Below are 15,029 nucleotides of genomic sequence, written 5' to 3'. Positions count from 1 at the left end.
TTCTTACATTCAGAAGTAAAACCAATTAAAGGATGAATCTGGGGAGTGGGATCTTGGGGATTCTAAGGTATGTCCATGGTTTCTGAGAAGTATGCGGCAAGTGGCTGAATTGCCTTTTCTGGATTGGGATATATCATTTTTTTCAAAATGGCTTCGGAATATAGAATATTTAGTTTCCTATAATATTTGACAGCCTTAATGTGTTGTCTACATTTTGATTTAGTATTCATGGAGGGATGCCTGCTCCCAGCAGTTCCAAAATGAGATTTATTCTTTGCCCCTCCAATGCTGCTCTAAAGAATGAAGGAAAACACTTTTGCCTTATCTTTTAAAACATTTCTATTCTTATGTGTTTTCCCACAGCTGCAACCTGATTGCCTGGGTTTAAGTACAGTGCCCCCAAACAGCCACACAATAAAACAGTAAGTGGAGGTGTTCAGTGCATATGTTCATGGCTATGTAACATGCCTACAGTTCTCACTTCCTGTTAAGCTACTGTTGACAAAATAAGTTATGCCAAAAGCAGCTCTTCTGTCTTACATTTAGTAGGAGGAGGCAAGCAATCATAGCTCCTGGGCAACCCCATCTTTAGACTTTGGTTGGTTGGAACTTTCCTTTTTTTAACTTTATGAAGTAGCTTTTTCTCAGAATCTATGTGGTGTTCAGCCAAGCAACTGGCACGCCACTTGAATGGAGGGGGTAATGCATAAGCTGGGCAAGGATTCCTTTCAACATCTACATTCTAGAGTCTAGAACGTTTTCCCAGTGCTGCAGCTATACAAATACTGAGACAAGTTGGGCAACCTTGTTTCTGAAAGGCATAGGAAGTTGCATCTAAGGTTTCAGTCAGACTGGGTCCCAAATGTAAAATCTGCTCTCTTCTCTTACCTTTCCCTACTGTAGCTTTCATGGTGAGACTGTGGTTTTAGGAGCAGCATTCATAAGCATGTCAAGCTTATAGGTCACTTCTTTCAGTTGTTTCTCCATTTCTGCTGTATATCTGGAAAGTCTAGAACAAGGAAAATATTAAAACCCAACAAAACATACAAACAGAAAACGCATCTGTGGGGCTCAACTAGCCATTTTTGGGGAGCCACACCCACCTGCTTTATACCTGAGATCCTACATGGTGTTAGGTGGAGGGTGGGGCTTCAAAATAACAATTGGGAGCTTAATGTGGGCTCTTGGTGGTTTCTTTGCTGGAGCAAGGTGCTCTCCAATCCACCCACGAGCTGATGGGCAGTAGGAGTGTACCTTGCGGGGGAACAGGTTTCTGTTCAATGGAAGCCACTTCTCCTTCCAAGTGCTACTCTTTGATGCCATCCCTGCAGCCCATTTCCACTTCCCAAATCAGAAAGGGGCTGTTTGTGTGCACTTGTTCCTTCCTGGGAACAAAGTATGTGCAGCTAAAGAAAGCAGCTACTTTTGGAAGTAACTACCTTTGGGAAAGATCAACTTCCCATGGACCTCTGAAAGGAGAAGCACTGTTTGAAGCAGCTGCCCACCATCTCCTTTAAATGGGGTGGTGGCGGCTATGTCAAACAGTGCTTTTGAGAAGTGTTGAGGCAGCCCTGCTTTGGGTAGGGATCAGCTGCATTATGGAGTTCCAACTGGGTAGTTCAGATGATCCCATCAGGAACATGCTTTTTAAAATGAATAAATAAGTTGTTTGGGGTGGAAAACTGTCCAAATGAGGATCACACTGTCTCTTCATACATTTGTTTTCAACTGGTGTATCATGACCCCATTACTGGATTACTATCTAATGTAGGAACATCAGAAGATTCTGCTGGCTAAGGCCAATGGCCTATCCAGCTCAGCATCCTGTTCTCACAGTGGCCAAGCAGTTGCCTGTGGGAAACCCACAAGCAGGATTCAAGCACAAGAGCACTCTCCCCTCCTGAACTCAGCTGGGTCACAAGAGCAGCATTTCCTGGGGGGCGGGGGAGGGCTTAACAAGTGGGTCTCCAATACGTTTGGCCTGGACATGAATTCCAGTCTGAAATGGTTGAAGACAACAGGGACTATGACACTAAGCAGCATACCTTTGAAATTCAGTGTAAGAAACTGCATTCTGAAGTCCTGCGGATGAGCTACCGTAAGATTTCCGTTTCCTGGAAACATCCTGTAGAGACACAATATTGTTTACACAAAGAAAAACAGCCTCATTAAGTCACTTTCCCATGTACATGTGTTGCATTGCTCACATGCTCAAGTCACATTATACAAAGTGCAGAAGTATAAAAGAAGAAAGGACTAGGCATTTTCTGTCCTTAAAACACGTTCCTATTACTGATCCATACAAACACACACTACCTGAAGAAAAGAATGTGTGCAGGGTCAGATGAATGCTAGATTCTACCAGAGCACAGCCAAAAAGAGAGGGAACGTGTCCGTAGTCTTGTGTGCAGAATTCAGCATCAAGTTTTTAGAACAGAAGAATCTTACCTTGTCCAAACTACCAACTCTGGAGAGGCTCTTATTCACATCTGTCCTGGAGCTTCTAATTGTCATGCAATAAAACACAGTACACAATTACAGTCCATATTATGGCCACTTCCTGATACAGCAAGGGTGGGGAACCACTTTGGTCCAGTAGGCTGCATCAAGCAGTGGCCAACACACTATAGGCCAATCATCCAATATCTTATGATGTTGGGTGATTGGATCCCTGTAAAAGGCAGCAGTGCTCGCATACAGCATTAAATGCAAGACCCACAGGAAAGGAGCAATTAGGAACACACACCTTAGTTTGCTCTCCCGACAGTCCCTTGGCATTCATGGCTTTATCAGTCCCACACCTCACGTCATATGACTTCAGGGGAGTAAGAGGTGGGCAACACCAGCTCAAAACAGCCTTTGTGGGCCAGAGGTTCCTCGCTGCTGTGAAACAGCTTTGAGTGAAACTGATGTCAGCAAACTACAAAATGGAACCTGGTGTAAAATGTAGATCTTTTTTTGTGTGAAAAGAATTAAGTCCCCACTTCTTCCCCAAAAGCCTGAATACAGTTAATCAGTCAGTTAATGCTAAAGGATGACTGAACAAAGCTCCATAAATTTAGGGTCCTAAAAAGTTATCCCCACTGCTCACCCACATCTCCTCCCACACCACAATTATATCTAGTTAAAGAAGATGCATGACATGATTATTATTGCCGTTCAGCATTTCCCTGCCCCTCACGTACAGCAGCCAAGGAAGTGGTAAGAGGTGGTAGAAAGAAAACACTATTTTCAATAACACATATTCAACCAAGAGATAAGAACAGACATAGGATGGCAATGGCTATACATTTCAGGAAACATCTAGTTTGATTGACATTAAATTGACAGGACTGGGAGTAGATTCCCCACCCCCTTATTTCAAAACTTTAACATGCAGTCTAGCAGCACTGTAATCAGTTTTGCCATTTGACTGCAACAGAACATGGATTCTACCATATGCTGCAACAGCAACGGAATTCTCTTGTGAGCCTTCTTTCTATCTAAATAGTAGATGGGATATATACTGTATTTACTCGAATGTAATGCACACCTTTTTTGGCCTAATTACATCATGAAAATTAGGGTGCACATTAGATTTGATAGTGTATTAGATTTGATTGCAAGCTTGAAAAACACAGCTGACATAGCAAATACTTTTTTTGGTTTCAAGGTTTTGAAAACTGAGGTGCGCATGTGATTTCTACCTGCTTACTCCATACAAGTCTTCTGTCTGTGATGTCTGCCTCTTCAGTTTGAGTTTGACTAGAGCTTTATTGTAACTCTAAGTATAATATAAAGAAAGCAGTGTTAGGTGGATATCCCAAAACCATAGTTTGGCAATATATTCATTGTATCTCACTGAAATGTCACAAAATAGTGAATAAGCTTCTGAGTTGTCAGAAACTTTTTCAAATGGATGTTAAGCAAAACTGAGTGGGGAAAGAGTGAAAGCTGAAAATGATGCTGGAGCCTCAAAGTTTGCAGTATGTATGAGTCTTAAGAGGGAATGCTGATGTGTTAGGCAGATGGGCAGAGGAAACCAATGAGAAGGGGGAACATAGACCCATCAAATCCTGAGTCCCAACCGTTTTGTGCTGGTGAGGGTAGAAACGATGGGACTGGTTGGAGGGCTGACATATTTCCCCAAACCCATCCTGGGCACATAGCAGGGGAACAGAAAGGATTTGGGTTCAGAGGATGCAAAGATTTCCTGGATCCACAGATATATACCTTCCTACTGTTGGAGAGGAATAATTGAAGTCCTGCTCTGCCCAGATACAGTCAAAGCTATAAAATTCTATAGCCACTGGGATGCCATTCCAGGGACAGAGAATTGTACCCTTAAATTGGATGCAACTCTGGTGAATGCAAAACAATTTCAGTACGCACCATCTTTGGCTACTGTGCAAAACAAGCAAGCTGCCTCTTCCCGTCTATTTTTATACTATGAAAGGTAACACTTACTCAGATCTGTCTCCAGCACAACTTAGGACACACAAAATTCTTGTGAGGAAGAAAACAGAAGCAAAAAAAAGTGGTACCCTTTATAAGTGATTAAGGAGATTAATTTTAAGCGGCATACTGGGTAAAAAGACACAACTGAAACATCAGGGGGAAAACCTTGGAAACCATTCTTGGTGATGGATGGTGCTGTGAAGGACCCTGAATGAGAGGCAGGGAAGGGAAGATCTGCCAGGGTGAGACAGTAGGAGAAAAAACGAAAGCTCCCTGGTGAGAGCTGGGAAAGTCTACCACTTTCTATGTGAGGGTTAAGAGCTACCTTTGAGAGAGGACTCTGCATTTTCTTTTATCTTTCTTTTATTGTTATTGTTTTTATTTAATTAGTTTCTTTTCTTTTATTGTATTATGGAAAAACTTTAATAAAATTGTATGAGGGGTGGAATAAAAAGTTGGCTACCATTCTTGTAACTGTCCTCACAGATTTTAGTTGTTGTATGTATTTAACAAAAACCATTGTCTCAATACATTCAGTGCTAAATAGAGGCTGGGCTGTGAAAAACAGCTTTAATAAACTTGGGTGGGAGTTCTATGTACTGGAAATGTCCATGGTATCTTTTATAAATGAGCCTCCTTAATATTTTCCCCATGATCATATCTGAGCAATAAGCAATCCTTGGCTTTTAAAAATGAGGGAATGGTTTTATTTCAAGATGTTAGAAATTATGACACCTGTCACTTGAACATCCTATCACAGGATGTGTATTTCTGCACTCTGTTTTCATCCTCTAGATGCTCGGTTGCTTAAAATAAAGCAGCCTTTCTTCAAAATCCCAAGAATAAGGATAAGAAAAAAAGCTAAATTAGGTAGTATGTTACACTGGTGAATTTGGGATTAATCAGGCTTTGAACAAGGTGTCTACACGAGCATGAGGCAGAAAGTGTTTGTAGTTTCTGAATATGCAGTGACTGCAAATATACACCTGGCAAATGAATAATAAATAACAGCAACTTGGGGGGCTGATAAAAACCCCTGCTCTTAAATAAGCCAATCTCACATGAGATTCTCAATTAAACTAGATTTACATATTCACACCAAACACATGTTTCTCCCTATCACCAGGCTCTGCACAACCAAATGGGGCATTGCTAGTAACCTCCTTAAAAATATCATATGCTCAAAAAGAAGACATGGGTAATATAAAGAGATGCAAGGAGTTTTCACAAGTCACAAAAGGTGTACCACATAATCCCAATGTAGGGATGGTTGAGCCCCTAAATACGAAGATAAGGTTGGAATCATGTGGTGACTTTCTTATTTTTCCTAGCCTCACAAATGCAGCCAACCAGAAATGACTCCTTGATTGGGAGATGCAACCCAAACAATGAGGTGACAAAACCCCATTCATTGTCTATGGAACCACAGACCCATTGAAGCCAAGTGAATTGCATCTCAATTAATTGGAACTATAGGAAGTAGTACCGGGTTGGATCCTTTAAAGGACTTTATGAATAAAGCAGGTAGTCAGTAACTACTCATTATAGATTCTATTATCTATTATTAAAATAGTCACGTGATTAAGCTGACATATGAACAAGCTTTTGATCACACACACAACCACTTAGCTCTTCCCTTTGTGTGAACAGAAAATGAGCCAGGAAATTTTCCATTAACTATAATTTCCCATTTTGTCCTCATGATAGCTTTGGAACAAGCCAGGATATTAAACCACTCCAAACCATTATATGAGTCTTAATATACTTGTTCATCCTGAAACCATTAACCATTAATTTCCCAGTCAGGATGAGATGGAAAGATTTCCTGTCTTGTTTACTTGCTCTAACAAAAGGAGCAGCAAAGTGGCTGCAGGTACAAAATGAAACTTCTTCACATCTCATCCTATTAAACCAATATATGATTAACAAGCAGCCATTATTTTGTTGCTGACAATGGTAATATGAACAAACACCTATAGGTGCTTACCTGTTTAATAAGATCACTGATCTCAAATTCTCTGCTTGGGATGACTGAAAAATCAGCTTTCACTTCAGAGTATGTGTCATTAATGATTGCCAAGAACATGTTCTGTGCAAAAGAGAAAGAATTTTGATCAGAGGCTGAACTTACAGGAAGGGGTCTCAATGGTTATTTAATCGGATCCATTATAGTCAAAAGCAATGATGCCAGATTAGTCAATACAACAGAGCAGCGATTAGAGTCAACAATATTTGCAAGGTGCAGTGAATAAGAAAAATTAGTACATTCATAATAGAAGACAACTCACCAACCTTGCAAGATAGTGGCTAATAGTAGTTTTTATTAATTTTACAACTCCTTCCAAAGTTCCAATATTAATATGATGACTACACCCACTATTTTTTTCTCCGTTTGTCCAAGGGGATCCCATCAATTGCTGGTTAGCGCCCTTGATGAGGATTTTACTTCAAAATTTTGTGTCATGTTTAGTACCTTAGTAATGAGGTACAAATCAAACTTGATTGCAATTTTCCTCATGATGTTTGGATGACTACTACAAGATAAACTGTCCATGCCACCTGAAATGAGGGGCAGGGATGTTTTACTGGTGAAAAGATTCCATTCTGTATTCTACTGTGCTTAAAGCTAAAGGTACCCCTGACTGTTAGGTCCAGTCGCAAACGCCTCTGGGTTTGCGGCGTTGATCTCGCTTTACAGGCTGAGGGATCCAGCGTTTGTCCGCAGACAGCTTCCGGGTCATGTGGCCAGCATGACTAAGCTGCTTCTGGAGAACCAGAGCAGCACATGGAAACACTGTTTACCTTCCTGCCGGAGTGGTACCTATTTATCTACTTGCACTTTGATGTGCTTTTGAACTGCTAGGTGGGCAGGAGCTGGGACCGAACAACGGGAGCTCACTCGGTCGCGGGGATTCGAACAGCTGACCTTCTGATCGGCAAGCACTGGGCTCTGTGGTTTAGACCACAGCGCCACCCGCATCCCCTATTCCACTGTACTTAACCATCTCCAATTAAATAAGTATGTCACACTGCTGCTCATCATGATGACAGACTAAGTGCTTGAACCTGCCCCTCAGCATAGGCTGTGAATTGGCTTACAAGTAAAGTTGCGTGCTATCTGTGTGCAAAAAGACCCCCAGGTATGCACAGGAATAGGAAAGTGGGTAGGTCAGATTTCAAAAGATAATGGGGAAATGATGCAGCATGGATGTAAGCAAAGGCTTACAATGGAAATTCAACTGGGCTTACTTCATAAGACTGCAGCCTTAACAAAAGCACCCCATGTTTACAAACCTCTATTTGGGAAAAATAAGGTTGGGATGACTGACTGATTTAGTTTTCTCATCTTCTAACATCCCAGTGGCAAATATGAAAATGTGCACCTACATTTTATAATCATGCCTACTTTTACATAAGCAACTTGGCTCTGCTATTCAGTATTCAAGGTTTATCACAGTAAATTGGCAGGGCAACATAATCAAAACAAAGTATAAAAAAAGAAAACTCATGCCCCACCTCGAGTTCTCTAACTTTACCTGCTAAACCTGAGGGAATAGACAAATAAGAATGGTAAGCCTTTCTAAAATTAGCTCCTTGCTCTACAACATTTGCAGTCTACCATCTCTCCATCTCCCTCTTGTTGCATCCCTGCTTCCTTGCCACATCTCCTTTTTCCCTGACTCATTAACAAACCATTACTAAGCTTAGCACTGCAAGGACTGCTGAAGTAAGTGTCAGCCCTGAATGCTTAAACAGCAGAATAATTTAAAGTCATGCCTCAGTGCTTTACAAATGTATCTCTCAAAAGAAATTCCAGCAGAAGGTAGACCATATTGCACTTCTGTAAGTGAGTGGTCTCAGGCCAATTCTATAGGATATAAACTATCTGACTTTTAGAAGGCATATGAAGGCAGCCCTGTATAGGGAAGCTTTCAATGTCTGATGTTTTACTGTGTCTAATGTTTTAATTTGTTGGAAGCTGCCCAGAGTGGCTGGGGCAACCCAGTCAGATGGGAAGCATATCAATAATAATAATAATAATAATAATAATAATAATAATAATAGTTGTTGTTGTTGTTGTTACATACTTCTAGGGCCCAAAGGGAGCTGAACACCACCGGGAGGGCCACACAATTCCCAACCCAGCTGTACACAGATACCTGGAAGTGGGTCTCACTGAACTCAGTGGGACTTACTTCCAAATAAGACATGCATAGGATTATACTGTTGTTGCTTTTCTTGTTGGCTTTCTGGTGCTCATGGTTTGCATTAAAATATGACAACTTTGGTGAAATATATATAACAATAGTCTTTCAGCTTAATAAGCAAAGATATAAACACGACTTTTGCTTTCACTCTTCCCTTTGCACAAGCCATGATTAACTGGAAAGTCTCTAATTAACCATAATTGCCAGTTTTATCTAAGCCATGAAACTATGGTTACCAGCTTGAGAACAAACCACAGTATTAAAACAACTTCAAATTGTGGCTTGGAATATGGTTAATTGAAGCTTTCCTGGTTTATTTGTTTGCACTGCAAATTGAAAAGAACAGTACTTGACTATGCTAACAAAAGGCACATTGATATCTCAGCATATTAAGCCAATATATGATCATTTAAACACTGTCCCATAAAACTATGAACATGTGTACTATGTTTTATTACTCTGACACCAGCCCAAATACAGAGATTTAATTACTTTGTTTGTTTGTTTGTTTGTTTGCTTGCTTGTATATGTATTTGTATATAATTGGAATTATCTAAAACACTACTTACCAGCAGTACGAAGAACACAAAGAACACAAATGTGATGAAGTAAATTGGCCCAAGAATTCGATTTGCATGCTCTATTTCGGCAAAGTTAAAATCTCCAAGCACGATGCGAAATTGGGTAAAACTTGAGAGGGAGAAAAAATATAGAAACGGTCAGTATACAATATTCTTTTACAATTTATATTGAGTTAAATCTTATGATACAGATTATACTCAGTTTTAAAATATCAACCACTGGCTTCCATAGATTATCTGTTCTGAGCTTTCAAACCTATTTCTATAGTGACTAGCTGATTTTATTATTATTAAGATTTTTACCTTGCTCCTCAGCATAGCTCCCAAAGAGTGTACAGTGGCAAAACAATTTAGACATAAAGGTTTAGAACAGCCTTGCTCGAACTGATGCCCTCCAGATGATTTGGACGAGAGCTCCCATCATCCCTGACCATTGGCTATGCTGGCTGGGGTCAAAGCATCTAGTCCAAAACACCTGGAGGGCACCAGGTTGAGAAAGGCTGGCTTAGGTAACAATCCACTTTGTGCCCTGCATGCAGAAATGTTCATTTACAGTCATCATGTCTCCCTGCACCTGGATGAGAACTGAAGTGGGAAGGGTTTGGTGATATATTGTTGTTTCGGGTGCGAGCTCCTTTAAAATGGCTGTGAGTAAATGGGTCACTTTGCCCACCCAGTAAAGATTTGCTGTGCCACCATTGCCCATTCCAGCTGTATACTTTTACCAGGCAGCTCAGATATCCCACAACATGCCATTATCAAACATCTCAGGCACTCTTAGCACTTCACTTAAGAAAATTCTGCTCCAACTAATCACAGAACTATATGAAGACAATCTGGAAGACTCCATACATGCAATTCTGAAAAGTGGAAAATTCGTCCACTTGAGACCCGAAGACCAGGTAACCCAACTGTGCGTATGCAAAGAAGATGATAAAGAACATGATGGCAAATCCGATGATATCTTTAGCGCAGCGGGATAGAGTGGAAGACAGCTGGGTCATGGTCTTGTTAAAGCTTATGTATTTAAATATCTGGAAGAAAACAGAACAGGATACATTGTGGTGGGACAAAGACCAAGCCAACAGAAGGGGCTCAAAGTTACCTGCTTAAATTTGGCAGGAAACAAATACTAAACTGGATGAATATTCAGGTGAGCCTGAAATGAAATAACTAGAGAAATGAAGTTCTTTATAAAAGACATATTATTTTGAATTTTTATAAAAAATTATATCCCATTCTTCTAGTGCTTATAGATCACTTCCAATGCTCACACAGTTCCCTTTTCCAGAGGAAGGATTTCTGCTGGAGATTCTATATAACTCTTTATATAAATTAAAATAATCAGTATTGGACGTACTGAACGGTGGACCTTTAAGCCCAATTTCAAACATTACATTGGTCCCTAGTGTGAGATCCCATGCTACTCTGGTAACCTAACTGAAACTGCAAAAGAAGAAGCAAGCGGTGGGGATTTTCTCTTATGGCACTTCCAGTTTAAGTTTAAGTTTAAAAGGGAAAATAAATGTGGGAAATGCACAAGCTCTTTATTTAACTGGAACATGACATTTTCTCCATGGAAATTCCCTTCTGAACATTACACTAGAACAGGGTGTTCTAATCTTTTTGGACCAACGGACATATTTGGAATTTGGAGTAACTGCTAGGGCAAGTGTGACTGTATGACCAGCTTTGACCAATGGAAGATTAGTGAAAAGTTAACCCATTTTCTTAAAGCAATCCAAGGCATTTCATGGTCACATTAGCAGTCCATCATACTACACAACAGCTTTCCCCACTCCTATACTTTAAGTAGGCTGCAATTTTAGAAGGAAGGTGATAAAGAACATGACAGTGGATGTTACTAAAGTGGCATTTTTGAGGGTCTCCCTGACAAATAATGTACTATAGTCCCTAAGGGATAAGCCTTGGCAGAGATTATGAATGTGGAGGAAAGAGGAAAATATCTATAAACACCTATGCAAACATTCTTCAGATAGCTCTTTAAAATCTCTAAGAGAAAATTTGAAAATTTTCTGTGAGAAGTATGAAAATAAAACATTGTTAATATATTTAGCAATGTGAGCAGCAGTACCTTTATCCATGCAAAAAATACATTCACTGAAATCATATTATTGTAACGGGTCTGCCAGAATGAAAGGAAATTAAAGTCTGGATAAGCTTCTGAATTGGAGAGCAGACTTTCCATCAACCTGGACACTTCAATAGTTCGGTAAACATTGAAGAAAATAGCAAAAACAGACAACTGGAGGGGGAAAAGCAAACGTTTGTGAGGTTACAATTTAGATTTTTCTGATATATTCTTCATATCTTAATGAAGTTGATTGATAAAAGGGCTACGAGAGGTCAACCATATCTGCCTATAAGCCAAATATGCATTAAAATGTATGTAGGGAGTAAATAATAATAATAATAATAATAATAATAATAATAATAATAATAATAAAAATTTATCATTTATACCCCACCCATCTGGCTGGGCCTCTCCAGTCACTGTGGGCAGCTTCCAACAAAGGAGTAAAAATACATTAAAACATCAATCATTAAAAACTTCCCTAAACAGGGCTGTCTTCTAAATGTCAGATAGTTGTTTATTTCTTTGATGGGAAGGCATTCCACAGAGCGGGCGCCACTACCGAAAAGGCCCTCTGGGTATCTGAGTATCTATATAGGGAGCATTTTATTTTATGAAACACCATAACTCATGCTCTTCTTCACCATGAGGGTAACATTAATATTTTTCTTCAGGCATGGAATACTCACATCTTAGTTGTCACCTGAAATGGAATGTTTTAGGGTACATGAAGAACTCATTTAAGTTTTATTACTAGCTTAGAATGGTTTCCCCTAAAAGGATTCTGTGTGGGGTGAGTTTCCCTCAGATTTCCGTATGAGTCCCAGAATTTCATTTATTTACATACAAAATGAGGATTAAGAATTGCTGTTGTAATTATTACAGTTTGCAAGCAAATGTATTTACATGTTTGCGTAGCAACCTCAGAGACTGAAAACAGCCCTTCTCCCTGTGCTGACAGGATGATGACATAATGATTTGCCTTTTTCCAGATACTGCTGAAAAAGTCTCCACCTTCTGAACAAGATTTTCACATCCCTTCTCTGTCTCTCTTTCTATCTCTGCATCTGTCTCTTTCTTAAAGCTCTGCTGTCACCTGGAATGCCCCAAAATACCGACAGGCCATTAAAATGATAAAGTGGAAACCTTTTCGGTGGAAAAAAGATAGGGACTCTGTTTCTTTAGCTATTGTTATAGAGCTGCCATTCTTTATCCATCTGATGTCGCCTTTTGGGGACCGCAAAATTCTTGCCATGACACAACAGGCTTTTTGAGGATGGGAAGTTTGCACCCCTCTCCCCACATGAACCAACCCAGACACTGCAATCATCATCTGAGACGTTTCTTCCATGAGAGGCCAAGAGGGCTCTTTCTCTGTGGTGGCTCTCCCCTTTTGGAATGCTCTCCCCAGGAAGGCTTGCCTGGCCCTTTTGTTATGTACCGTATTTTTCGCTCTATAACACGCACCCGACCATAACACGCACGTAGTTTTTAGAGGAGGAAAATCCGTAGGCATGCCACCCGTAGGCATTCCCTCCATAACACGCACAGACATTTCCCCTTACTTTCTAGGAGGAAAAAAGTGAGTGTTATGGTGCAAAAAATACGGTATCTTTAGGTGCCAAGAAAAAACGTTTCTCTTCTCCTAACCTTTAGCTAATTATACAATTTATGGCCTTTTAAACTGTGTGGAGGGGTACTATATTTGTTTGTTACTATGTTATATATTTTTGCATTTTTATATTGTAATCCTCCCTGTAATCTTCAGTTGAAGGGTGGTATAGAAATTTAATAAATAAAAAATATTTGGATGGGTTGGGATCAGGGAACTCTCTTTTTACTGTACCCCAATTACTAGGGAGTAGTAGACAGCAGAAAACAAGAAATAATCCTATCCCTGCTAAAGGCCCAAAAGAGGTATCAGACAAGCTTGTTTCTAATTTAGGTATCAATTTTCCTCCCAAAAGAAAGGTGATATCTGTCCTATAATTCCTGCTTTTTCATCCTAAATGGGTGAAAGCAGACTGCAAAGAGACAATTGAAAGCTTTCCCTTCAATTTTCAATTAGCTGCAGTTTAGCATTATGCCTGAACTATGGTTGAACTTAGCTATGGTTTTTGAAAGGAGCCACCTTAATAAACAAAAGTTTGAAGTTAGTTTCTTTCAGTAAACCAGTGCTTTTTTTCTATAAAAATTGTTTAGGGGTACTCTTATTTTCCTACTCATACTGAAATACTGCCCCTCGATGAGGCAAAACTTAGATTCACAAAATGTTTAGGGGTATGTGTACCCATGCATACCCCCAGAAAGAAGCACTGCATTAAATCATAGGTAAATTTCAGTTTTTGACATAACACTAAACCTTAGCTAGTGAATAACGGAATCAAAATCTGGAGGAAAAGGGAACACATGAGCCCTGAGGCTCTTGGCACATTCTTCTAATGAAAAGCCAAAGTTTAACATTTTATCTGACTGATCTAGTGGCACCCAAGGAAACCAAGACTGAGCAGGAATTGCTATCCATGCCAATGGATTCAACATAAATACAGCACCACTCTGAATATAATAAATTTAATGTAGCCAGGTTCTTATGTAACTGTGGAAAAATAAAACACTAAGAACTTTTTCAAGCACTTTACTTTAAGGAAAGCAGGGAAACAAAATTATTCTGATTACCAGTATGCTTACTGTAAATCATATACAAGCTAAATTGTGGGTGGCCAGGAAACACTGAATGTACACATTGACCGTGAGCCTTGCATTTTGACTGCTTTGGCCTGGTTTTCAGAAAAGAATTGCCATGTGTAAAACACAGTTAACTGCTATGTTTCTCAAGGGGCAGAAACATACTAAATTTGAAGCTGTGAATGTTCCTTGCCCAAGGAACATCTACCCGTCTTCCCAGTATTCCCAGCTCTCTCTAGTGGCAAAATGGAAAGCATCCTGTCCCCACACTGCAATATGGTTTCTGTCATAATTCTTTTTTGTAATTTCTGAGACTTACCAGGAGCAGTAACACATCCAGCCAGTTCCAGGCATCTCTAAAATAGTCCTTTTTCTGTTTCTTTAATTTTAAAACTTCTTGGATGGTGAAAGTGAAGATGAAAAGACAAAAAATGACTTCACAAGAGGCCAGGAAATAATCGTAATAGCTGACGTATCTGAGAAGCTTTACAGAGTGGAACTGCCAGGAGGGGATTGCACCACCTGTTGCAGGAAATTCCACAATGAGCCTGTGAAATGAAAGTAAAGGAGGATGCTATCCGGTAACACATAAGACTGATTCCAAACTGCAAAGCTCACCTGGGGTAATTTCAAAGGCCCCTGAACTATTATTACCTCTTGATTAGTTGTAGCTAACCTCTGGCTTGGGGCGCTGATGTAGTCCCCTAAGCAAGTTTTTCTGGCCCCCAAGACCCCACAGATTTTGGTAGTGGTGGCAAAGGAATAAAAAATATAAACAGGCATGAACTGCAGTGGGCCAAGAGATTTAAACCCCTCGGCCCAGTCCAGTGCCCTGTTGAAGATGCATATCACACCCTTCGACTTCATTTGATGAGCAGGGAAGGGGCAATAACTCCATTCCTCAGTAGATGAGTGAGGGCTCTGTACCTATGTGAGCATGCACACATGCATTCTGTGCTTGTGTGAGTATAGGATGCACATACCCACTTTTGGTCACAATCACCACTAGCATGCACCTAGAGA

The 15,029-nt window shown here is 40.0% G+C and overlaps 1 protein-coding gene across 1 annotated transcript in view; it reads right to left on the bottom strand.

Annotated features, from left to right (window-relative positions):
• The window catches only part of PKD2L2 (polycystin 2 like 2, transient receptor potential cation channel), a 29,653-nt gene that overhangs the window by 4,369 nt on the left and 10,255 nt on the right, over nt 1–15,029 (bottom strand). The window contains exons 6-14 of the mRNA XM_053376903.1: nt 14,326–14,554; nt 11,322–11,492; nt 10,079–10,260; nt 9,215–9,335; nt 6,425–6,526; nt 3,687–3,763; nt 2,449–2,503; nt 2,046–2,125; nt 889–1,009 (exon numbers count right to left, since the gene is read on the bottom strand). Of these exons, the coding sequence (XP_053232878.1) occupies nt 907–1,009; nt 2,046–2,125; nt 2,449–2,503; nt 3,687–3,763; nt 6,425–6,526; nt 9,215–9,335; nt 10,079–10,260; nt 11,322–11,492; nt 14,326–14,554 (1,120 nt within the window). The 3' untranslated portion in view covers nt 889–906. The remainder of the gene's footprint in view (nt 1–888; nt 1,010–2,045; nt 2,126–2,448; nt 2,504–3,686; nt 3,764–6,424; nt 6,527–9,214; nt 9,336–10,078; nt 10,261–11,321; nt 11,493–14,325; nt 14,555–15,029) is intronic.

Source organism: Podarcis raffonei, chromosome 2, assembly GCF_027172205.1.
Source record: "Podarcis raffonei isolate rPodRaf1 chromosome 2, rPodRaf1.pri, whole genome shotgun sequence".
Classification (NCBI taxonomy): domain Eukaryota; kingdom Metazoa; phylum Chordata; class Lepidosauria; order Squamata; family Lacertidae; genus Podarcis; species Podarcis raffonei.
This window is presented reverse-complemented; position numbering and strand designations above follow the sequence as displayed.